The 26,452-nt window shown below is 45.6% G+C and overlaps 1 protein-coding gene across 3 annotated transcripts; it reads right to left on the reverse strand.

The window, feature by feature from the left end:
* Positions 1-238: 238 nt before the first annotated feature.
* CEP43 (centrosomal protein 43) lies at positions 239-26,444 on the reverse strand. Of its 3 annotated transcripts, XM_074368006.1 has the most exons (13): positions 26,256-26,442; positions 25,427-25,480; positions 23,685-23,739; positions 23,147-23,235; positions 22,561-22,698; positions 18,913-18,993; positions 16,009-16,068; positions 8,999-9,225; positions 6,918-7,030; positions 5,493-5,561; positions 2,639-2,678; positions 1,652-1,748; positions 239-451 (listed from the first exon to the last, which is right to left on the reverse strand). In XM_074368006.1, the coding sequence occupies exons 1-13, from the start codon at positions 26,355-26,357 to the stop codon at positions 377-379; spliced, it is 1,200 nt and encodes a 399-aa protein (XP_074224107.1). In that variant the 5' UTR covers positions 26,358-26,442; the 3' UTR covers positions 239-376. The 3 variants fall into 3 exon arrangements, with proteins under 3 accessions (XP_074224107.1, XP_074224109.1, XP_074224108.1); XM_074368008.1 differs by lacking the exon at positions 5,493-5,561 and having other exon boundaries at positions 26,256-26,444; XM_074368007.1 differs by lacking the exon at positions 16,009-16,068 and having other exon boundaries at positions 26,256-26,440.
* Positions 26,445-26,452: the final 8 nt, after the last annotated feature.

The following is a 26,452-nucleotide window of genomic DNA, read 5'->3' on the forward strand; positions in this document are numbered from 1 at the left end:
ATGCCTGGCCCTGGGCGGCTGGCCCACAGGCACGCACGGGGCTGTGAAACCTGCGGCTTTCTGACCCCTTTCCTGATGAGCTAACACTGGCATTTTCATGGGCTCGCTTCTTGCAGTAACTGAGCGCAGATAATCAATTTCCATAGAGAAACATGTCGCTAAACCAAATTAAGAATATTAAATCTCCCACACATGGGCTCAAACAGGAAGCATTTCATTTGTATAATGAAAAGTTGATTTTTAAAAATATCTATAGTCTTTTTGAAACACAAGGCACCAATAGGGAGCAGACATTCCAGCAAAGAGTGACTGGGGAAAAAAAGGAACTGATCAGGGTCCTCTGTCCTTTGCTGATCAGAAGTTCCTTCACTCATGTCTATGCAACATCTTCCAGATAATCTGCAACGTCACTGAGCTGGGACACAGTCAGGTCCTGTGTCAGGTCATCAAGCTTTGTTGTTCAAAAGAAAGAAAAGAATTAGTGTCAGAAAGCGAGCAGAGTCTTAAACAATTTTTAACACATACTGCCGTGACTTAAGTATTATCTTATGCTCTACAACCTGCTTCATATGCAACAGCCCTTGTCCTTACTTTCTTCTTCCTATTTTGAAACTGGGGATAATACCAAAAGCTGAGCTAACAGGGAAAACTACATGAACAAGAAAACTGATGGTTAAAATAATCCTTCTGCAGTTCTTTTGGGAACTTTAAAGCAACACTTTGAAGCCTCTTTCGGAGAGCATCCGGCGAAGAGGTAAGACAGACTATTACAAACCCACACGGCGCCCAGAGCTAGAGGAGGTACCTGACATGCCACCTCTCAGCCTTCACCACCATCCCGTGAGGCAGGCATGAACACCTCCTTCTCACGAATGACGAAACTGGGGCTCAAAGGTTAAGGCTTGCCTGAGAATGAGGGTAGGAACCAGGCCCAGATTCACTACGAGGCGCTGCCTCTCCCCTCCCTGTGGGATAATCCTTGACAGGCACAAGCACCCGAGAAGCCGTCCATGTTCTGGAAAGCGAGGCCCACCTCCCGGCGGCAGCGACAGCCCTCTGTGGGTACCCGTATCTGGTCCAGAGGTGCCACCGGGCGCCTCATGCCTGACACGCATCTAAGTCCTCTGCTCTCCGCCAAATAGAAAGGTCAAATTTGGACCTCCAGAACGGAATCCTGATTTTACACCCTGACTCCCTGTTTCTGCTGTCCTGTCTCCCTGCCTGCTCAGGTCCCACAAACCCTCCGCACTCGGTCTCTGCTTCACCTCGTGCATTCACAGTGCTCTGATACACACAGCAACTTTCTACACTGGCTTCTCTGAAGAGATCGCTTGCCTACACTGTCTACACCCTGAGGTGGTCTATTCTGACTCGAGTCCTGACCCACTGCGGCCGACCTCCATCCATAGCAATGCCCCAATAACCTAACAATAATACACAGGCATTTCAGAAGCACTCTGTTAATAAAGCAAGCAGCAGCAGGAAACAGCCTTACACATCCACTGTAGACACTTTATAGGTTTGGACCAGGAAGCTCTGTCATAAACTTTTCATAACTTTCACCTGGTTTTCTCCCAGTCAGTGACGTTTCTGAAGCTCCACAGTAATCAAGGCCCAGGCACAAGCAGCCTGTGTGGGAAGCACAGCGTACCTTATCGCTGGTATTGACGTCGTCTGTCTCCACAGACAGGTCTTCCTCAATCTCTTCACCAATACTTAGCTCACTTTTTTCTGAACGATGGCTGGTACTAATTTCAAGGGAAAAAAGAACAATTAAGAACTCTGAGTATAAACATTTAGAGAGAGTAATTACCATTTTTCAATCCAACCAGATAATTACTTTAATCCTTGAAGTAAAATAGAATAAAATGTTAAATATCATTAATTCTATACATCTCACCTCACTTGACCCTTTAAATGGCTTAGCAAGGGCAGCAGGAGCAGTCCAGTCCACTTAACAGATGAGAAACACTAAGGTCACTTGGTGACTACAGCCACAATGGCAAGAAAGAAGCAAACCTGGATTTTTAAAATTTCGTCTCTCAAAAACTTGTGTGTTTAAAAAATAAACAAATTCCAAATTGGAGGGAAAAACTGTCAATTATGTAAAATTCTCAGACTTTAATATAAAATTTCTAATCATATCTACAAAAAAATCTTACTTCCAAGTTAATTATTGGCCAAGTCATAAATTATATTTTCTTTACATATATAAAAAAGTTATCTCAAACAAAATATGAAGAAATGTCATCTGAATCAGAAAAACAACATGAGCAGTCATTCTGCACAAGCTGAATGCGGACAGTGCCCCGGGGGGTCAGAGAGGAGGAGAGCTGGGCACCCTCGGGCCGCACTGCTTCCATGGGGCTTCTGAGGCCATTCTCCGACGTGTTTCCTTTTCTCATTCTTATCAAGTTCCCTGAACACAGTATAGATGTTCTTACTCCAATGTAATATCAAAAACATGCTCCCAAGTCTAATGTATAATTCTGGATTACCTGTCTTCCATTCACTTTCAAACGATATGAACGAGAGAGTCAAAGACACTACAACAAGCGCCCATGTAATTCTGTCATACTTCCCTGTGTTCAGAAATTGCTTAAAATTTATATGTTTCTTGCCCAACTATTTTTCTTACCTATTAAAATCATCAACATAGTCATCTTCTTCTCCAGTCCCTGACAAGTTCAAGAAAAGATACATATGTTATCTTTATATAAACACACATCACAATTCACCTACAATTAAACACACACATTTCCTTGGAAAACTACATTAATGAATTATGTTGCATTATTAAAAAAGAAGTCTTAAAGATCAGAAATCACATTTTTACCACATATACGGTGAGAGCAAATGAAAGAACGGACCGCCTAGGCACTGTCGTGCCGCATCACAGAGGGCAGCCCACGCTCAGCCTGAGCCCTCGAAACGCAGCACCGGGTCAGTCACTCAAGGACTCTGGCCGGGTGAGAGGGGCACGCCCTTGGCCGTCCCCTCAGCTCTAAAGGACGGCCAGTCCCGCAGCTGTGTGACGCAGACACAGGGCTAGCACGTCACACAGGCAGCAGCACGCAGCAGGCTCCTCCTGAGAGGCAGCAGCCCGAGGGGAGGGCGCGGCCAGTGAAGGCCCGTCAGCGCCAAGCGCTCCGCAAGGCTCGGCAGAGCGCACACCTCCACGTCCCCGAGGAGGCAGGGTGGTCAGCCTCGAGGCAAAGACTTAGAGGCCCGTCCTAACAGTCAGCTGTGAACGACTGGCGTGTGAAGACACACCGGAGAGTCACGCGTCCCCAGGGAAAGGAGGCGGCTCAGGGACGCCCCTGAGTCCCCCACGGCACCAGACGTCAGGGGCCTGGTGGGGGGAATTCAAGTTCTGGACGGGCAGTCAAAGTGACCCTCTTCTGGTGAAGCCCCACAACTACCGCACTGCCAGGGCCCCTGCGGCACGGCGGCAAGTGACAGCGCTCATCTGAGCAGCTAACGCTCTCGTGGGAAGAGCCAAGAGGTGAACAAACCAGATGTGGTAGGGGGACTGGGAAGAAGTCTCTGAGGTGACAGCTGAGCTGAAACCTAAAGAAAGTACCAGACGTACAAATTATTGGGAAAAGTGTGTTCCAAGAACATGTGCCCTGAGACGGAGGTGGCTGGGGTGGTTTGAAAAACGGTGCAGAAGCAAGTACACCATAGAACAGTGAAGCTGGCAGCAGGTGGAGGCAGACAAAGGAGCAGAGAGCAGGAGGGCTGGCAGAGGCCATGCAAGGCCAGGCAGGTCATGAGCAGGAGGGGAAGGGGAAGAGGAAGGAGAGAGAACAGGGCAGTGCCACCTGACCTCCACTCCCCAGAGAGGACGCAACCCCTGCAGGAAGACGCGTGCTCAGGGAAGGCAGGAGGGGAGGAAACAGGAGGCTGCTGGGAGGCTCAGGCCAGAGGACTAGGGGGAGGGCTGGGGGGAGGCAAGCATTGTGCAGATCAGACAGACAGGAGGACTGTGCCTGCGGGAGGAGAGAAAACCCGAGACTGAGGAAAGCAAGGACCACAGAGGCAGCCACATCCAACCCCACCGGCGCGAGCCTGGAGTCCTGACGACCAGCAGTGTGGGCACCAGGTTTCCCAACTGCTTGTCCCCTCGAATAAACAGCCCATCTGCACTCACAGCGAGATGACTCAGGCCTCACAAGTTGAGGGTGGACAGTGCTCGAGAGCAACGAGTGTTCAGCGGCGCCCGGGAGAGTGGAGGCAGCTACCCCTGGATCAGACAAGCCACAGAGGTGGCTGGTCTGCACATGCCAAGAGAAACCACAGTGGTGGCGACTCTGAAATCGTGAGGCCACCTCCATGACCAGGCATGGTGTCCCCAGGCCAACTCCAAAGCACACAGAAGAGGCCATTCAGCGAAGACAGTGGGACAGCTGGGCTGCAGTTTGGATTTAGGGAAAACTGCTCCGCTACCTGCCCCAGCTTCTGTAGCCAGTTCAAAGACAAAACAGTTCCTGCGTAACACGCTAGAACACAACGTGAGCCTCTGACTTCCTGTTACACACGTGACTATAGACAGGAGCCAGTCCCGCAGGCCAAATCCAGCGACAACTTGTTTTTGCGCAGCCTGTGAGCTGAGAACGGCTTTTACATTTTCCAATGATTGTAAAAAAACAAAGAATATGCAACAGAGACCACATGTGGCCCACAAAGTCTGCAATACCTACTCTGTCCTGTCAAAGAGCTCGCCGACCCATGCTTTAAGCACGCACAGTGCCTGTCAGTGAGTGTGGGTGCCTCTGGCTAGCATTTTTGTCTCCCACACTAAAGTACTTGTGCTCCAAAGCTTCAGTTGAGAAACGTGTCTTGGGACTCAGGATTCACCTTCTCACTGAAACGAGAGCGTCCAAGCGAAGCACAGGCAGCGCGCACAGCGGTCAGAGCCCTCTGCGCCGCCCCAGGCCCCGCGAGCGGCCGGGCTGCTCTCTCACAGGGAAGGCTGTACTCATGGCTGCTCCGCGCTGCACAACAGCACACAGCCACCCACCGTGTTTCCTGGGACAAGCCGACCTCTCCCAGTGGACCAGCCCCTGGGGCCTGAGCCGCGCACTCCCAACACCCAGCATGCCTCTGTCTTTGCACAAGCCGTGCCCTCGGCAGGAATCACAGGCCCTTCCCTTCTGCCTCACCCACCGGTCTCGGTGGAGAAGTCGCATCCTGGGAGAGGCCTTCCCGAGCTCCGAGGCCAAGCCACCTCGCTAGCCGTTTCCACGACACTGTGCGCTGACTTGTTTAACGCCCATCTTCCCTACTAGGTTTAAACTCCACCAGGACAGAATCTGGGGTGCTTCCTGCTGCCTCCACCCTGGCCCACAGAGTAGCCCTGGACACAGAAAAGCCAGCCAACCATCCGCTCATGAGGTGCTTATTGTGGGCTGACTGACACTTCATTTAAGATTTTAGTCTAAAAAATTATCACCTTGAACAATCAACACTGAAATTAGAAATCTAGTTACCTAATCCAAGTGATCCAATCTTATCATTGACCAATTTAAGATCTTTCAAAATTGTACTTCCCCTTTTACCTGTGAACAGGAGAAAACAGTCACGTTAACTTTCAAAACACAACAGCCTCCAAACCATGGCAGTTTTTTTTCAGTGCAGGGCTTGTTCACGAAACACAGTGACCAGGAAGAAAGAGGAGTTACAAGCCGTGATTAACCACACTGCATTACACATCACATCAGGCAACACACACCCCTTTTCAACCACACTATTCTATACTGGAACTTGATAAAAATAAGTTTTTACCCAACTACCAGATACTAACCTTGATAAGCCCGACCGGGTATGAATTCATGGACTACAATTAATTATTCTCATCAGTTTTACTTTTCCTTTGAACTTCTAAATTTTGCTTCAGTTTTATTGCTACTTCATTTATCAGACTGATCTCTTCATTGGTTTTATTTCTTCAGTCCCTAGTTTTCAGCGCCCTCTCTAAGTCATTACTCCCCAGCCAGTGTTAACAGGGACATGAGCATGACAGTCTGGATCCTTCACTGAAGGGGACAAGACCATGGGAAAGAAAAAAAGGGAAACTGATGTGGGCCGTACTGACAGATACGTGGCTGGTTTACCAGATGGCTAAGAGAAGCCACAGACCATCTCCTCCGCGTGCCTGGGAGACCTACAGTGGCACCATGCAACACAAGGAGGTCAGTAAGTACAATGAGATATGCAAAATCCCAGCGCAGTTTCCTAATAAACAGCCACTCAAAGAGGCAGATTTACGCTGTAAACACTCTGCCAGCCTAATCCTGCACTTACTTTGATGCAGTTCAGTGTACCTGCAGGGGTACACATGTGAGGCTGCGCTTTTTAGATCCCTGGTCTTGTCGCCATCTGTGTGCAGCAGCAGGGCTATTCTGTGTCTAGCTAACAATCCTTATCCTTGCTACACATAAAAAGACACATCTGATCCAAATCCCTGAAGGCAGAATAATATTTTAACATTCCTATGATGATTACTGCGGTAGCTACAGAATCTGTGAAACAATTTTTAAAAACTGAACTTAAATCCTACATAAGTCAATCTAAATGTCCAACAAAGAGAGATGGTTTAAAAATTATACCTATGCATTATATAAGACAGCTAAAAAGTCAATTTCCTAAAAGTATTTTCCTGGCACAGGAAAAGCAAAGTACAAAACAATATACAGGATATGACCATATTCAAAAGAAATTTTAAAAATAATAGAGTATTAACAGAAAATAACACTGAGGGGTAAAATTATGGGCTATTTTTATAATTTTACATATATTTTTCTGAAAAAATTAGCAATGATCATATACTACTTAATTAATTAGACTAAAAGATATTATCAGCATTCTAAGACCAAGTCCTCAGTCAGCAAATCTAGGGACTTCCAGACACTTACTTTCAGGATCTTTCAACGAGGGGGCTCCAGTAAGGGAGCTGAGTCCACTTTTTAAGGCGGGAGCGTCAGAGAGCGATGCCAGACTTCCTACTTGCTTACTAGGCTCACTTCTCCTAACAAGAAACAAGAGTACAGTTAAATGGGATACATAAACTCTTGTCACTAAAACATAAGCAACCTGAGTATATCTTATGGGCAACACAGCGGCTGGGAAACAGAGTATACATTTCACAGACGCCAAACCGCCCAGCACACCCACGGGGCGCGCACTCACCACCCAGCACACCCACGGGGTGCACAGACTCAGATCACGGCACGTTCTCGCAGCAAGGCATCGCCCTCACAAGTGACTCTCTGCTTCGTCAGCCTCACTGTATCGGGGCTTCATCAGGAGCCCCTCCCGTGGCCCAGAGACGTAGACGAGGGGCGGCCAGGCACCGATCAGCACTGCGCTGCCCCTCAGACACAGCAGTGTTGCGCAGGCCAACAACCCGGCCAGTTGGCCTCCCTACACTTCGGTGACGACCACCAGCCTCAAGCAGACGTGTGATGCTGCCCAGGACCAGCGACTGTGCGGTGACCTCAAAGCTCCTGCAGCCCTGGGCCCAGGCACTCAGGAGCAGTGCCAGGAACCCTCTCTCCCTCCCAAACGTCCTTCACTTCTCGTCTTTAGAACGGGGTTGTTCTCACCAACGTACACACGTGCTGTTCTTTATCCCATTCAGTGTTTCTCAGCCCCACGTCCACCCTCCAGCCCCACCCATCCTTCTGCACCCTGTACAATTCCTCGTCAGCTACACTCCTCTCCTCTCATTCCTGAACCCCCTCTAATCCTTTAATGCTGCCCAGCCCCATCCGACTAGACTGCCCGTGAAGGTCACCGCTGGCCTCCATGTCGCTAAATGCACTGACTTTCAGCTCACCCCGGGCTCCTCCTTCAAGGCCCCTTCTCTCGGGCCCTCTCCATCCCCTTTCTGCTGTAGCGCCCCTTCCTCGGTGACCTCCTCCAGACCCCTGGCCTGCGGCTTCACCTAAGACTGATGACCCCTCATGTCCATCCCTCGCCCAGACCTCTCCCTCAGTCCCCAGATCACACCGGAAACCCAACTTCACCTTTCCATCGACCAGCTTCTCAAACCTCACAGGGGGGAAGTGAGTTCAAGACTGTCACATGGCCCACCTGTGAGTCCAATCTCACTCTTTCCGCTCGTCACTCTCAGGAAATGGTATTTTCAACCTTCTAGTTACTCAGCCCGGACACCCTGGAACTACCCTTGACAGCACTTTCTTTATCGCACACTTCTCAGCAAATCCCTTTGGACCTAACCTCATTAATACAACCCAAACCACCTATTTCCCACCACTTCCACCATCATCTCTCACCTGGATACTCTGAACAGCTTGCCACCTGGGGACCCGGCAGCCAGGTGAGCCTGTCATGGTGCATGCGGATCTGGTCACTCTGGTGCTCAGAACCCTGGGCTGCCAAGCCCCTGCTATGGTGTCCCTGCGGCCCCCTTGCCCTAAGCCCCCGACCTGCCACACCCCTCCGCAGAGCTCTGGCAGCTAAGCCGTCTGCCTGGCTCACTCTCGCCCCCTCCGTCAGCTCTTCGCTTAGGTGGCACCCTTCGAGCGAGGCCCTCCCCTCGCCGACACCTACCGACCACCGCAGGCCTCCACACACAGCCCCTCCCTCCTCTCCCCGATCTGCCCTCCGAAGCCGGCCTGCTCCGCCCGCACAGCACGCGGCGACCGCCACTTGCTGCTGCGCCGGGGTCCGGCTTCCGGAGGCAGGAGTCCTGCCTGCCGTCACCTGCACCCTGTACCTGAGGCAGCGCCTGGACAGGCAGGCACACAGGAGACACCCACCTGCTAAAGCCTTTAACAGCTACATCTTTCAAAACCTGGAACTGTTTTACAATAAAAGGTTTTAATGACACGAAATCAGACTTATGAATTCAATAATTACAGAACCACTGGCAGCTCATTATTTCTCCAACGGACGTTTCCTAAACATAAAACATTTAGAAATTCTATTCTGAAGCCTCTTGTTTGATAATCCAAAAACACAGTTTACTCACCAACCGTAAGTTTTTTCTGGTTTAGGAATGGGATCATCAAAGAAAGAATCTCCTTCCATATCATCCTCATCTGGACAAAGACCAGCTTTGTTCTTGGCATCTAGACTTTTGCTGCTTAACAAAGACCCAACTCTTGCTTCATGGGCCAGGAAGTGAAGACTGCTTTTGCTCTTTGGCTCTGACGAGGAGATGCTTGTGTCGCTCTGACTAGCATCACTGCTGGCCTTCTAGACAGAGAGGAAAAGAGAAAAGGTCTCCTTGGTAAAACAAAGCTTTAATAAGACACTTTAAATAACTTTTTTAAGGCATGTGAACACAGGCAGATCTGTGTGGTGTGCACGCGCGTGGGGTCGTGCGGCTGCATGAGGTGCAGAGTGACCCCACGACCCACGAGCTCATCCCCAGGCTTCAGAGAGTAACTTTTGAAGGGAAAAAATGTCAGAGAAATTTGTTTATGCCATTCCTTCCCCGCCCCCTAAACAGGAAGATCTTCACCTGTCCCATTTACAAACTTTCCCATTTCCTCTTGTGCATACGTCACTGCTTCATAAATTACCTTGTTTTCAACCCGCAAAAAAAGAGCATTACTGATAAAGGAGAGAAAGGTTAGTTCACGTAAGGGAAGCACTAGAACAAAGTAATCACCAGTAAAACTAGCAGTTTTCCACCCAGTGCCAAACACAACAGACGCCAAGATGAAAGACGCCACCTTTACCATTCACGTTTCTAATGGAAAGATTTGCTAGTTAAAGCACCAGTCTCAGTTCAGACTTTCACAGTAACTCCCTAATCCACATCTCCCTCAAACGTCCATGGATGCACTTACATAAATGTTTCTATCTATCTTAAACCAATGTACAAAATTCTCATTTCCAGTCCTGTCCTATTGATCCGGTGATGTCAGCACAAAATATAGTCCCCACCGTGTTTTCACTTGGCCCTAAGTTCTATCCTTGATCAGATTTCTTTTGCCCTTAGACATGTCTATGTCAACAACAATAAAAACATCAACAAAAGCAAAAACTTATGATAATAATAATGGAAGCCGCTAATGTTTACAGAAAGCCATCCAATTCGTCCCATGTGTTACCTCATTTTAAACTGCAAAATAAGCCATGGTGTGCGGACAGGTCTGTTTCCTTTGCAGAAATGGAAAAGGAGACGTAGGGGCATTTCAGTCACTTGCCAAGGTCCCCAGGGACTTACGGGGTCTGACATCAAAGCGCGACTGCAGAGATTAGCTCTAAAGGCTTATGTTCTGCTATTAGGTTGAAACTTCAGTTTTTAGGGGTTAAAAATGACAGTTTCCCAAGATTCAGCTTCACACGACAGAGGGCAGTGTGGAGTAAGACACCACGGCGTACAGCAGTTCCTGAGACACAGGATGTGGTGCGTGGCCCACACTCCATCACTGCCCACATGACTTTAAGGAACTGAATATTCCCAGGCATGAATCCCTCAAGAATTGAACCAGAGTAGTCTTTTCCAAGTCAAATCATTACTAGCAGTTAAGAAAAAAAGAGACGGGTGGCTGGGGGACAGTTAATGACTACCGAGTCAAGGTAGTAACAACGCGGGTTAGAAATTACTCAGTAAGACCCTCTCTAAGGATGATTTCACTCCTACGACGTGTGTAGACAGAAGCACCGGTCTGCATGAAGGAACACGTTTATATTAACCAGCTAGAGGTGTGATTAGCCGACCCCAGGCCAGACTGATGCTACATGATTGTTAGGCCCCTGTGTAGCGGTACACCTTCCACGCTACTGATACAAATCAATGGTTGTAAAAGGAGATGTCTGAAAAAATAAATACCAAGGTATCATCCATTTAGACAACGCAGGATATTTTCAAAGCAGACACTTCTTCCAATTTCCTAACAACTTTCTTAAAGTTTTCTTGGTATTAAACAACTATAGATAAGCACCATCCACTTACGTATTTCTTAATGAGATTCATGCCCATTATAATTTCTGATTTATAAGTGTTTTAAAAATTGATTTATATCTGTTCAAAGAAAATGCATTTGGAAATAACCTGAATGCTATTTAAATACATTTACAATTATAGACACTAAGACAGTGAGCCTTTCTCCTTCAAAACATCCCCAAGAAAATCCAAAAGGACACCTAACATGGAGCAAAATGAAATGCAAATGCAAAGCATATCACGAGAAACAGTAATTATTCCAATCAAGTCTCCTCCCTGGGAAGCCACACCATCAGCATAACTTAAGGCCACATAAGAAGCCACCTGAGCTTGGCAACTCACGTACACCATGATTACCTTTGACAAGTTTCAGCAGTATTCTTGCCATTATGAAAAGAAAGATTAGTTTTAGGAAAACAAGTTTCATGAGGTAGCATATTATGATGTTCAACATAATACATATTTTTTAAATAACAGCTAGTTTATTTTAAAATTACAGTTCTCACAGGAAAATATATTCAAGATCTTGTAGTAGCTCACGGTGAAAAGAATATGAAACTGAATATATATATATGTATATTCATGTATGACTGAAAAATTGTGCTAGAAATTGATACAACATTGTAAACTAACTCAACAAAAAAAATTATAGTTCTATTTACCTATGGAGTAAAATTAAATTTTAAAAGCACTCAATCTGCTTTGGAAGTGTTCTCAAAATCAAATGCCAAGCCACATAGGAATGTATCATTACTTCTTAACTATGGCTCATTTTTTACCACAAAGACCATTATGCAACTGGGTTGCTAATGAATTCACTAAACTTAATTCCAAACTAATTTTACTATTTAAAAAAATCCGCACTAAGAGGAGAAAGAGCTATCAAAACATTCTGTAGCTTAAAACAGAAGTACTGCCAAACTTTAAGAGGAATTTTCACAAGAAAGACCAAATCTTTTGAGGAACAACAAATCAACTCAAGATGTATGTACCCGGGAGCTGTTTAAAACCTTCCATCATGGCTTAAGCCTCATATACATAAACTTCAGTCAGTTGAGTCTCTACCACCTAGATGTGGATAAATTAAGATTCAGGATGAAATCTAAGTAGCTAAGAGTAAGAACTGTTAGAAATAGAGAAGTGTGACCAAAAAAAATAAAAATCCTATGACAATGCCTGAGAATTCACTCCCTGGGCAACATGAAGCCTTGGAGGACATTATGGGCTAAACTGTGTCCCCTAAAAAGGTAAGTTGAAGTTCTAACCCCCAGTGCTTCAGAGTGTGCCCTTATTTACAACAAGGTCACTACAGATGTAATCCGTTAAGATGAGGCCGTAGCGGAGTCCAGTCGGCCCCTAACTCAACATGCCTCGGGTCCTTACAAGAGGGGACAGACACACACAGGGAGAACGCCACATGAACACGATGGTAGAGCCTGGAGTGATGTGTCTGCAAGCCAAGGAATGCCAAGGACTGCTGGGAGCCACCAGAGCTAGAAGAGAGGCCTGGAACAGATTCTCCCTCACACCCTCAGAAGGAACCAAACCTGCAGACACCTTGCTTTCAGACTTTCAGCCTCCAGAACCGTGAGACAATAAATTTCTGCTATTTGAGCTACCAAGTTTGTGGTATTTTGTTAAAGCAGCCCTAGGAACTAAGAAGTACTTACAATAAATGACTAACACTTGTAAGTACAAGTTTTGTGCAAGAGGCCTACTGCACAGCACTACAGCAGTCATTTACTTCCCTTGGATGGCTCTCAAGACTAGTTAAGTTTTATGGTAAATTACAGTAAATTCCTAAAAACAAATTTTTGGCGTATGTTTTATTTTCTACTAGCACGCTTACATTCAAGACTGTAATCATTTCTAGATTAACAGAAAATAAGCATCACAGAGCAGTTTCACAGAGAAATAATTACTAATTTTCTGGTAGCCAAAACCTGAATTATCATTAGAATGTCTTAAAAGCCTGGAAAAAACAATTTTGCTTCTCTAAACTAAAGGCTTAATCTACACTGTTCATAACAGAGAAACATCAAAGCCAAAGAAAGACCCCAGTTTTGCAAATGTATTTTAAAAATTCGTGCAATTTATATTCTCTTCCCTGCCCATGCCTCAGCCCCCAGCTTTCCCCTCCAATCCGCGAAAGGCAGTTTTTGACCCATGACTTTACTGAGTTATTTAGAGAAGCAACTTTACTACTGTTGTAACACATACGTATATTTCAAGGTTTAACTGACTTACCTAGACAGTACACACTGTGGATTATGAAATCCACACAACATATAAGCTCCTGTTTCTAAAGACTCAGTTTTTCTAAACAAACTCTCAGCCTGTGCTCTATAAAGTCTGTAATTCCCACAGATGCACATGAGCAGCCGTCTCTGGCTGTGCGATCGATCTAAAGCCACTCCCATCCAGCTGCTCTGCTCTCACCTCTGCAGCCGGAGCTCACGGGGTTCAGCCAGAAAGCAGTCTGGGATGGGAAGCGGCCGGTCAGGCCCAACCACCACAGGCGTGCTGGGTATCCTGCTCACCGTGCGCATCCATTCATTACGGTGTGTGGGTGTCGGGGGGGGTGTGGATAATGCTTGGTTTATCTAGAAAACCCCAAGGTGACGGCAAAAGATGCAGAAACACACTCCCAAACACACACAATGTGATCCCCATCACCGCCCTAAATCAGCATAAAGCTGGGTTTTCCCCAAGATTTTGAAAACAAGGAACAAATTAAGAAATGCCATTTATTAAGAATTTGAAGCAAAAAACAAACAAACAAACATAAAAACCTCAAAAGTTTTAAAACACCTGAAAACTGATTATGAAAAGAAAGGATAACCTTTCAGGCTACATTTAATGTGATAATTAAAATAGCTTAATATTAAAAGCAAACAATAACCATGTAATACCTTATTTAGTTTTTCAACTTACTGGTAAAAATCTTAGAGGAGCCTACCAAAAGTCTGTCGTAATTTTTGATTATGTGTTTATTTTTTGCAGACAACTAGCATCATGCCTGGTACAAGATGGTTTATGAAGCAGACCATTACAGAGGACACTTGGGAAATGAGTGTTAATACACATTTAAAATGTTTAGCTCATTAGAGCCATGTCCTCCCACCTGACATTTGTCTCCCCTGCAGTCCAAGTCCTCTACCCGGCCTTTACTATCCCACACGGTAACAAGAACAAGAAACATGACTTTCACTTTTACTCAAATTAGTTCAAAAACCTTAGATTTTGCTTTGCATATTAACAGGTTTACAACAATAAGTACAAATCAGTTATACATGTAACTGGTTTTTTTAAGTTTATTCCTAATATGAATATAGGTTTTCTGAAAACAGCCAAAAGTCTCTGAATGAGCAATTAATACCTGCGCCTTCCTGCAGGCAAAAGACAGAAACGTGCCCTGGGCGCTCCTGGCCCGCACGCCCACTGCCCGTGGACAGCCAGGGCAGCCACAGCGGCTGTGCCCAGCTGGAAACGCCACTCATCTCCACAGGAGCAGCTCCCCCTGGAGTCTGGCTGTGAGCAACCTCAGCGACCAATCAGTTTGGTATTTGGATTACAGAGATGTTAAGAATGGTGAGTGTTAAGGATACTGGAACCTACTGCGTGCACTGGGCAGAGCAGAAAGGAGGAGAGATGAAGGGCTAAGGGTCACCGGTTGGCCTGGAAACAGGCAGTGCTGGGTACAAGAGAGAAAGTCAACTCGGAAACAAGAACAAGGAAGTAGAAGGGGAAAGGCTTCCCTGAATTCAGGGCTCAGGAGCATGAGATGAAAGAGGCCCGGTCAAGGACGGCACAGACCCTCTGGCCCCCCTCAGGGCACAGGAGGCCCCACCCACCAGAGTGGAGGATCGAGTCTGGACCCACAGAGCAGCTGGCTCCAGCACACAAAGGGAAGTGTGTCTCGAGGTGTGCTTTGGTTCTGTGCATCGACTTCTTCTAAATGGTTTAACTTCTTTAAAACTCATGACATCAACAAGATTTTAAAATTTAATACTATGAAATACACTTTAAAAAGTACAAGAAACTGATTAAAAGCATCTATAGAAACACACTAGGTTATGTTCTTAATTGTTTTTCTTAGTGTATGTCTCACCTCTCCAATTTGACTATGAACTGCTCGAGTGAGGATCCATGTTAAATTTGTCTTGCCCCCAGCACGTAACACCAAAGACTTTCACTACGTAAATGTCCAAACATACTTGCGTACACTTTAGAACATCTTCTCAGGTAGCAGTGAATGAAGGAGTGTGAACGAATACAGTAGCAGGAATTCACCACTGAAACCAACAGAACTGGAGCCAGCTAACACAGCAAATGCAATTCTTCAAAACCCTTTAATTTTGGAGATCCTCATCTTAGTGAAAAAATCTGCACATAAACCAAGGCTCAACAAGGACTAGCGATTGTCACAGACCTGAACGTTAAATAACTTGATCTTATTCTAAGTAAGTGTAAGAACTATACTGATAATTAATAATGCTTCTGAGGGCTCCAGTATTTAAATTTTATAAGCAGCTAATCTACCAGCTTAGTCAAATTTTGAGATCTTTGGGGAGGAAAAACCAGCAGCCAGGCAGTGATCACTGCTGGGCTCTGTCCCCGCAGGCCCCTGCAAGCCGGCACCTGGGGAAAGGTGCTGAACACACATGAAGTGTCCTGAGGGAGCCAGGTTTGGCCTTTATCGATTGGAACTTATCCAAAAAAAAAGTTCTATTTCCCTCAGATAAAAATCATAATGTTAAGAATATGTACATGACCATCATTTACGAGGAAAATAAGTATTTTCAACTTTTTCTGTTGCCAACAAAACAAGGAACTCGCAGAGAAAAACTAAGAACATAGTTTTAAAATACAACAGTATGGTTTTCACCTGGATAAAAACTGAAAGTCAAATTCCTTTTTCCTTTATGTCACCATGACTTCAGCATATTCTGATCACAGATAAAAGAAAGTGACATCTCCAAACAAAACTTAACCCCAGGCCAACAGAAACTCAGGGTCCGAGGAGGCGCTAGGGCGGGGTCTGCCCGGCCCGCCGCCCTCCGCGGCCTCCCGCGTGTTACCTTGGCGCCAGCCTTCCGCCCGCTTGTCTTCTTCTTACCTTGTCCTTTATACCTTGGTATCTGAGCATGAGAATAAAATGACATTTTACCACAAAATGTACATCTTTAAAAATAAACATACCAAACTAATAAAGATTCCTATTAGAAAAGTGTCTTAAAATTGGAAAATCTAATTAATATGTTACCCTTTGAAACCCACTTTTCCAGTCTTTCTTAACACCCTTCCTAACGTGGTTCAGCTCACACTTGATGACTTGGTCCCACAGAGACCTGGTCGGACGAGGAGACCGGGGCCATGCCCAGCTCACCGGCCACGCGGAGCCGCCTCCTTCACGCCCTCCTATCAGCGCTCCGGGACAGCCAGCCCTGACTTCCTAGCAGCTTCCTTCAAGAACGGCCCTGGCTCTACCTTACCCTCCTCAGGAGGACACAAAGCAAGTTTCTCAAGGTCGGGCTGGACCCTGAGCCTGGCCACAGCTTCCCAGAAGTCCCAGTGCTCTCCAGACTGAGGAGGAGCCCTAATGCACACGCCCTTCTCGGAACTACTCAAAGACCTGAGAGAGAGGAGGAGGCTGGCAGGAAAAGGATGGGGAAAGTACCGGAATCCCAAATCCAGACCCTTCAGGACTACAGGGGAACTGAGTTTTCATTGCCAATGAATACCTCATCTTTAAACAGACTCCACCCCAGCCCCCCGAGATGAGTTGTGGCGTCCTGCAGGTGCCCAAGGCTGCCACGGGCCCACAATGCTGCTGGGGAGCCCAGGCTCTGCTGGAGACAATCACTGTCTCCAAATTAACCTTTAAAATTATCACTTCTCTGTATTTAGAGCAACATTTCCTGACTTAAAACTTGAGATGCTCACGATAATTCTCATGATAAATTTCAAAATATTTTTACATAGAATTGGGATACGTAAAACAGACATTAATATACTATCTTGAAGACACACAATATGTGGAAAATTAGTATTGCTAATTTGCCTTAAAAATAGTAATTCGCTAAAAAGAGAATTTCCAAATAACTCAATACTATAGGTACTAGTAAGTATTTTGGAATATGCATTCATTTTAATCCCTCTAAAACCAGACATTTTCACAGAAAGCAAGGCTTTCTTTTTACCTGGCACTAAATTTGAAGGGAATTTCAGAGTCACTCCCAACCTCATTCTGTGCCAGTAGTTCCAGCCGCCCAGGAGCACCACAGGGGAGCGCCTTCCAAGACCAACCACCCCTACCAGGAAAGGCTGACTAGGTCTCAAGGGAGAGGAGCGGCCACCAAGAGCATGACGGCCTCTTTCCCTGGTTAGAAATAAAGCACAAAATCCCTCTGATTTCTAAATTTAAAAAATAAAAAGGAACAACAACAAAGGAGCAAAATCAAAGAGCCAGAAACAAGTAACAACAGGAACCACTCAGTGGTGTCCCAGGTGCCTGAAAAGGAAAGCAATCCAGCAGTATAATTACTGCCCTCTACAAGTCCACCTAGTTAGAAAAGACACAGCCTGTGTCTGCGAGTGATGCAGCACCAGGAACCCCTTCTGGAAAGCAGCCCGTGGCCTCCCTCAGAACGGAAGGCAGAGGAAGCCACACAGCACCTTCAGACCCAAGCACACGCTCCGGTCAGGTGGGCGGGCTCCATCGGCGCGGGCTGCGCTCAGCCACGCACAGGAGAGAACACCTTCCTGCACCTTTAGTCTTCCTCAACACTCTTCCTGAAGTGGTTCAACTCATGTTTAATCACTCTGTCCAACAGCGCCTTGGTCACCTTTCTATCCATTCTTGCTGTTACGTAGAGCCTTGATTTTAAATTCAAGTGTTCCACTCAATTTTTATTTCCCTTGTGCCAAATCCCCGAAATCGGGCCATAACTTTTAACATCTCATACACACACACATAAATATAAACAGAGCACATACATGTTCTCATAAATCCTCAAAATAGCTCATTAATAAAAAATCACCATGATTTACAGTATCAAATCTGGGCACCTGCCTACAATATTCAGCACAACAATTTTATATTCTAGAACCTGATAGTCTCAAATTACAAGAACTTTTAAGTGAAAAGTAAGTTAACTTCTTTGTTAACTGAAGGACAAAAGTATCAAATGAATCCAATCATCATACGATTCTGTTACTTAGGGCATACTCCTTTATGACACAAAATTCAAAACACCGTCAACAAAGCAAAAGAATTTTTAAAAATACATACTTAATCAAAGAATCACGCTCTCTAAAATTATTCTGACACAGAAAGTAGAACACTTAAAAGCTTCCCCTGCTGCAGCAATGCAAACTGCCACGTGGTGAAGACAGACAGAACCGCGTGAAGCTTAAGACAGGCCCCAACCGTGCAGATCTGCAGACTGTCACACTGCAGTCTCACTCCGACTGTTAAAACGTCTTGTTGGTGCCTGAGTAGGTAATACATCTTCTCCCTCAACATCGCTGTAGGGTCTGTCTTTCAAGCACTTTTACCATTTTCTAGTCGCCAAAGGAAATGAAACACATGACTGGATGTTAATTTCCCTGAAAGCAATGATTCCACACTCACCACAGGGATACAAGCCTACTATGTTTGGGAAAGGACGCTACAATTTAATGATCTTAAAAAAAAAGTTTCTGTTGAACAGACAGAAGAATTAGGTTGTAGTAAGGAGGTTTACACCCTCTGACACACACACACACAAATATGACAAAATTTATTATAGTATATTGTAGTAATTAGTACTGTGAATATAAACTTAATGCACTTATATTTAAAATTAGTGACTCTTGAAAAGGATTAAACATTAAAACAAGATTCTCAGGACTTTAAAAAAAAGAACTTTTAACAATAACAAAACTTAAAACAAGACTAGAGAGAGAACCCAGTGCCCCGGGAGCCCCCGCAGCCGGCTCACCTTACTGGGGGGGGTGTGCATGCTGGCTTTTCCTTCTGGTGACTGTGGTGGAGAGTGTACATCAGACAGATCCAGCGCACCCTAAAATATTTCACAGTTTAAATTAACACTTAAAAATAAAGCATGAACACACCAATTATGCCTCAACAGAATTTCAGCATTTAAAACTACACACAATGCTAGCATTTTTTATTTCTTCCTATTAATATGAATATCCTTACCAGATTTTCTTCAAATTTTATCAAAAACAGACTTATGATTCTAATTACCTGCCAAGTACTTCACTCAGTCACCCTGAACAGGCTACTCAGTGCACATGTATGTGTGCCTCAGCCTCCTCTCTGCGGTTAACCTTCTCACTTCCCTCTCCACTCTCCACACCACTACTGTCCTGTGATCCTCAAAGGTCTACTCTTTCCACCCTCCCTGGACTTGCTTCCCTACTTCATTTTGTCTGAAAAAAAAAAAAATCAAGTAGTAATTCCCGCATAAAAACAGGTAACTTATTACAGCTATGCAGGATGAGGCCCTAAATCACAGGGAGAGAGGAAGAATGAGAGACAGCATCTCCACAGCCAGAGTCAGGAGAGCACGCGGATGGTAACACCGCACGGCCGGGCAGGGGGACGATGTGCCATTTCAGGTGGAGGACAGGTGAGAAAAAGGAGAAGGCAAGGAAGCAAAGGCCACATCCAAGGGTAAGCTCAGTCTGGCGTACATAGGAGGTTCCACATTTCAAAAACAGGCAGACAGTTACAAAGACATCATGCAGGATCTTAAAGGTGAGGAACCTGGAGATTATTTAGTTGCCATTACAAAGTCACTGCAATTTTACAAAAGAAAGAGACAAAGAGCTGAATTTTAAAATAGATTCGGCAATCATGAAGAGCAGAGACTGAGCAGACGCGGGCACGGGAACCTGGTCTGTGAAGGAGTCAGACGCACTCGCGGCGAAAGCCTCGCCCACCGAGCCCAGTGGGCCACTCCACGGCTGGCTTCCTCCAGCACCAGAAGCCAAAAGAAGGCTCATCAAACCTATAATTTTTTATTTCATTATAAATCACATATTTCCTTTCAAACTGATAAATGTTAGTAAATGACAGAAGGGCCGAACTGGACACTTAGGAGCTCCCTATTTCAAATATCAATCGAGTTGTTTCTGCGTGTACACATATACACATGAACTTTCATTAAGATACGCAGGTACTAAGAGAGGAAAACTAGCAGGAAGTAGCGATGACATGCCCAACTCACTGCCTGCATCCTGAGGGAGTAAAGCAATCACCTTTGGAAGCCGCAGGACTCCTCTTCTCGGCATGTGTGAGACCTTAACCACGACACAGGGCAAGCTGACCAGGAGGCTCTGGAGCCACCTGTCAGAATGGCATACTGAAGACTACATTTATTGAGTTTTGAATTTCAAATCAAACCAACCAGACAGGAAAGCTTTTACTAGGTCTCAGTTCGAGGCAAACATCTGTCTAGTGGGGAACAGAGAGCTTTCCAGTGACCAACCTTTCTTCTACAACCTGGTGCCGAAGCTATGGGGTACAGGAGGGACAGCGAACCCTTACTGGCAGTCTGAGCCCAGGGCCAAGTGGAGAGGCAAGTCCTTGGGCTGGAACCGAGGAGTCGCAGGAACAGAGTCAGTGTAAACCAAGCAGTGCAGAAGAAGTGGAATGGAGGGTTTTTGTGGGGAGGAGGGATTTTTTTGCTCTTGTGCAGCTTTCACTTTGTTAGAAGAGAATAAAGTCAGTTTTCTTCAAACATGACTCAAATGTGCTAATGAGTTAACCAGGTGGGCATGTTTTGTGAAGAGCTGGAATTCTGGCCTCAAGCTAGTGAAAAGAATTGAGCTGGACTTAGGGAGTCATCCTTGTAGTAATAATAGCAAAGTAACAGAGAGAAATAATAAATACAGCAAATAGTTTCACGATCGTGCATGCAAAGCACTGCCCCCAGAGCTTTACATGTATGAAGCCTTCAGTCCGCACTACACCACGGGGTCCATACTTGATTATCCCCATCTCACAGGTGAGAAACCCAAGGCATGGAGGTTAAGGGGCTTCAGAGGGTCACACACAGGACAAGGGAGGGCTGGGACGTGAAACCAAGCAGTCTGGCTCAGGAGTCCAAGTTACTACGAGTATGCTAACGAAGGGGGAGCAAACCAGGGAAATGGAAGGCACCCACCACTGCACCAAGCGAGCCAGAGAGCAAACGGAAATGAAAGGAAAGGGCAGAAAGAGAGACAGAGGTCAGGGGCCCAGAAGCCGAAAAAGAAGTCACCACCACCTACAGACTGGCCCAAGAGAGAGCAGGAACCAACTCTGTTTGGGGTTCTTTAAATTTATTAATTCTCTAGTAGCTAGCATAATGGCATCACTTAATAAGCACACATCAAATACTCGCTAAATAAACCTAAACAAGAGCTGCAATGAGGACACGCCCCCTGGACAGGAGGACGCATCACGCTCCCCCACCCAGGTCCACGGCTTCCTCCAACACCCCTCCCAGTCCTCTCCCTACTCTCATGTGAAGGGGGAGCATAACACAATTTCAATGTAAAACAACCACTGCCCCCTTTAACTGAAAATTATTACTCATAGAAAGAATGGACTGATCACATAGTATATGACACTTCCTCTGTAATGATAAACCATCATTCAAATGTCCATTTCCTTATGTGAGCGTATCCTGAATGGCTGTTCACTCTTCTAGGACACGTGACTTGCTTCTTATTCTTTTATCTTTTAATTAAAAGAATCTCTTTAGTATGCCTTAGATGCTGTAGGCACTCAGTCCAGCTTTAATGATTTTCAAAGATTCCAAGGGGAAATGAGGGACACTCTGAGACTCTCCAGATGGAGAAGAGACAGCCCCTAACCCCCCACATTCCCATCGACTTCTGATCAAAAGCACGTATTGACCAGCTATCTGGAATAGTTACAGTGTTTTCTACCCATGAGACACAGTATCTTTACAAAAGCTAATGTTTGTAAACATTACTCTCATTAGCAGGATTTCTTAAAAGGATAAGAAAGACAATGGCTAATCAAAAAAAATGTATGAAAATGTTTAGAAACTGCAAAATCAACAATTAAAAATTTTAACCTAGTTTTAAAAAGGCTTTAAGTTAAAAAAATTGTTAACTAACCTCTAATTCAGCCCTTTTATGTTTAAAAATAGTAACAAAAATAATGACCAGCAATTGAGTGGTCCCAGCAGTTCACACGCACTAACCTGCGGGTGTGAGCCTCCCAAGCTCACAAGGCCCGCGAGGAAGTCGACCATGCCCGCTCCACCGAGGAGGGCTGGCGGGGGTGGCGTGGAGTAGCTGAGCAGGCCGGAGGCCCATTAGTGGAGGAGCTGGGACTGGTTCCACACAGACTGGCCCCCAAACCCAAGCTCTGAGTGTTAACCCCCAGAGCAGGTGCAGCAGCAGCCTCAGAACTTTCATACCTCAATTCTCATCAAAATGTGCATTTATACAATCTCTGTCTCAGTATGTTTTGTTTTGTTTTTAAGAAATAGCCTCGTTCTATTTAAACCTGACTCGCTAGGTGTACACCATCTGCAATGGCCACACTCAACATGCAGCAACTGCAGAAGAGAAACACAGACAGCAAAGGACTGGGCTGCACTCACCTCCCCAGTGGCTGGCCCTTTTTCTTTCTGTTGACAGCGTCTGATCACTTCTAATAATAAGGGTCCACCCACAGTACCTTCTGCTTCAATAATACCTAAATCTCGGGCTAAATTCTCTCGACCTTCAAGACCTTGAAACTGAAAAAGAAATAAGATGTTAAGAAATAAAATATAAATGCACAAAAACATAGCAAAATTATTTTCAAAGATTAAAGAAAAATATTTTCAGAACTTAAAGACATCTCCAAAGTAAAAAAGACCATTTTTCTAATGAATGAAATATCCATTTTTAAAAATTATACGTTTCTTTTACCAAGTCTCTATATTCAAAGTCTCTATTAACAGATGTATTCTAACATCAGAACAAACTAACCCTATGATAACATTTCCGTCAAGTTACAGGAAGCAGGGACACTGGTGCCAGCTACCTGACAGCTCAGATAGCTTTTAGGAAAAACAGATAGTCAACTATAAAAAATAATCTTTATGCAAGACGCTGTAAGTTTTCAAATCTTGTTAACTTCCAGATTTTAATAAACTCATCAAAGACAGTTTCAAAGATAGACGTAGAAGGCATTATTCTTACTGTGCTAGTTTCAGGTTGAAAAACAGCCAGGGTAAAGTCAAGATTGAAAAACTGAAGAAATTCAGCAACGAGACTAGCCACCAGCCGGCCTGCGAAGAGCAAGAGAGGTGGGGGTGACTGTGCAGGAACCAGACACTCCTCACTAACACTGAGAAGTAAGACAAGTAAAGGGAGAAAAGAAGGTTCCCAACTGTTTAAATTACAAATTCCTTCTCTTGAATAACAATTAAGTAACGAACATCTCAGCCTCCTGCTTCCTCATTAGGGTTATCAGTCTGGAACTAAGATAATGTGACATCTCATAAATGAATTAGAGCATTTTGCTTTTTACAGTAAAATTGGCTTTAATTGACAATTTCCCATGGCTACTGATATTTAATGGCAACGTAACAGTTGTACAATAAAACACGGTTTAAAATGAGAATCTATAAGAATCACAGACTTCAAAAAAATACTCTAATATTTCTGATTTCTCTCAAATGAAGACTTGAAAATTCAGAGACAGACAAAATAAACAAGAACAAGCTGAACATCTTACCATCTTTTGTATTCAGAAACTTTTTCAGGCTCTCGTTGACTAAAGGAGTTTTGTTCTGTTAAAAAATGAAATATTGTGTTATACGTTTATTTTAAAAACCACTACAAAATGAAGAATAAAGTTTAATTTTTTGGCAAAAATTTAAGTAAAATACTGTCATTCATAAAACTATGGTTAAAACCATTCTACAACTACTGATTACTACAGGAACTATTTTGTGCTAAGGACCAGGACAGGTAAGGACTAGGACAGGTAAGGACTTAAATAAATTCAATTTGGAGATTCTTCTTGGCAGCAGCAAAAGAACTTAGGGGCAGTAGTGATGGATGTAGGATGTTAATGAATTAGAGGGTGCCTGGAAGTTAAGAAAAGGTATTAGACAGACACATTCTTTCAAAACTAGGCCAAGAGGGAAAAAATTAGAGGTACTAAAAGCAGAACATAAGTCAAGAGAACCAGTTGTCTCCTTGAGATGTAAAAACGTTTCCATGCTCAAGATTAGAGCCAACAGAAAGGGAGGCCAAAGATAACAGCAAATCGGAGAGGCACTGACAGTGAGTAGCATTTAGAAGGCAAAACCCAGAGAAAGTGATTATTCTTGGACAAGACAGAGTTGTCTCAACTAAAGCAGGAAGGAAAGAGGAACAGATCATCACAGGTCATGGAAGCTTTTTCTGAGGGGAGTGACAGATTGCAGGGAAGGACACAAAAAGCTCGGGCCTGAGGCTTCTACTTCCCTCATGAAGGGAGACACAAGACCATCTGTCAAGAGTAAGGAAACAGGTGAGGCAGGAGGCCTGCGTGAAGGTGAAGTGGGAGCTGCTGAGTAAAGATGCGCAGCGGGGCCAGCTCAGGACCTCACAGAGGCTGGAGCCTCCAAACAGGAACACCAGCAGTCCACAGAGCTGGGTGCCTGCTCTAGTGCAAACACAAACCGGGAAGGGAGTTAGTCTGCACAATTAAATGACCATTAAGATTTTTCCTAAATCAAGCAGGGCTGGAAGGCAAGGTAGTGAGGGTTTCTGAGATATGGACCATGGGATCCGGATCAGGTAAGAACAAAGGGCAGCTAAGAGAAGACCGATGCCTGGACAAACATGAAGACTTTCATGAAGTTACACAGGAGCAGGAATCTCAGTCTAAAGTGAGGAGGAGAGGAGGCTAATGTGTCATAGAGGAAGGTGAAGGCCTTGATTATGGAACAATCCTTGTTGACAACAAGTTCCAAGATATTTACTCAAGATGGACTTGCCACAGAGAGAAAAAACTAAACACACTTATATACGGGAAGTGACTGGATCTTTGACATAAGAAAGACTACATGATTTTTAAATAACTGGGTGGCCAGAAAATTTGGGGAAAGGTTGCAAACTATCTTCCCCCCACCTGGTGCATATTAGCACATTAAAGCTTCTGAGAGGTCTTTCAGTAAACTCGTCGACTATGAAACCATTTCTTCAAGCAACTCCATTAGCCTGTGTCTCAGATTTTCCCTGTGGAAAGGGAGCTGTAAGATTTAGTGTTAGCCTCAGAGTTGCTGCGGTACCTTCACTTTCTTTAGGTTACTCCAAAACTCTAAAATATACACAAAAAGAGAATAATCTTGAATCCCTTCCAAGAGTTAAAAAAAAAAAAAAGTAATCCTTAGTTCAAAATTACTCCTTGCTCTTACAATGGTTTTAAAGTAATCAGAAATTAAACATAAATGAATATGGTCACATTAAAGTTTGTAGACTTCATACCTCTACTTTTTCTTGCTCCTCTAGTGCTAAAAACACAGCTGCTCGGAGTTCAGCCTTTAAAAAAAGGGGGGGAGGGAGGTAAAGGAACAAAAATTACCTCAAGATAATTTTCACGACAATAAGCATATAGGCTGAAACTTCCATAGGCTCGTCCACACCATCTAAAAGTCAAAATGAAAACTAACAATACGGATAATGCTTGGCGGCAGGTGCAGAGGTCAGAGGGCATCCTGAGACGTTTCTGAAGAAAGAGACGCAAGCTCTCTGTTTCCAAGTCCGCCGTTCGTCCCCTTGGCTTGTCTCTCAGCGCCCATTGCTTTGGCTTGAGCCCCGGTTTCCCGCCCACCAGTCACGTCAATGTCTGAGAAGTGCACGCTGAGAAACACCCGGCCAGGCACCGGCAACCCGCCTGTTACCGCGCGGTGGAGGGGCTCGCCGCCCAGCAGCTGAAGCCAGAGGCCGGGGAGACCCAGAGAGCAGGGGGCGACTGGACCCCCGGGCGTGGGGCGGGGGAGACCCGGAGAGCAGGGGGCGACTGGACCCCCGGGCGTGGGGCGGGGACCGGGGGAAAGCGGGCGACTGGCCCCTCAGACGCCGGTGGTCGGCCTCCTCCGACGAAGGTTGGCCGGGCCTCCTCACCCGCTCGCCGCCCCGCGGCCGGGTGCCTCAACTAGGAGTGACCCTCGACCCCCGCGCGGTCCGACCCCAGCCCAGGCGGCTGTCCGACGCGCCCCGCGACCCTTTGTGACGCCCGCCGTCCCCACAGGCCCTGCGGCCCCCGACCGTGACCCGCCTCCCCTTCGCCAGGCCCGTCCGTCTCCGGCCTGACCTTGATGCGGTTCAGGACCCCGCTATTCTCCAGCGTCTGCACCAGCAGGTCCCGCAGTTCCGTGTCCTCCTCCGCCACCACCGCGGCCGCCGTCGCCGCCATCTTGCTTCTCCAAGACAACCGCCCAAGCCGCGCCAATGGCCGACGGGCGTCCCAAACTGTACGGCGCGCGGGACGGCGCCGAGACCACGCCCCCG

Source organism: Camelus bactrianus, chromosome 8 (assembly GCF_048773025.1).
Source record: "Camelus bactrianus isolate YW-2024 breed Bactrian camel chromosome 8, ASM4877302v1, whole genome shotgun sequence".
Taxonomy (NCBI): Eukaryota; Metazoa; Chordata; class Mammalia; order Artiodactyla; family Camelidae; genus Camelus; species Camelus bactrianus.

Excerpts from the sequence above, each read along its gene's own strand:
- CEP43 (XM_074368006.1), bottom strand. The coding sequence starts at position 26,357 with ATGGCGGCGACGGCGGCCGCGGTGGTGGCGGAGGAGGACACGGAACTG. Across the intron at positions 16,069-18,912 it reads TGCACACCCCCCCCAGTAAG|ATACCAAGGTATAAAGGACA; the intron begins GTGAGCCGGCTG and ends TCTCATGCTCAG. Across the intron at positions 9,226-16,008 it reads GGCGGAAGGCTGGCGCCAAG|AAGGCCAGCAGTGATGCTAG; the intron begins GTAACACGCGGG and ends CTCTCTGTCTAG.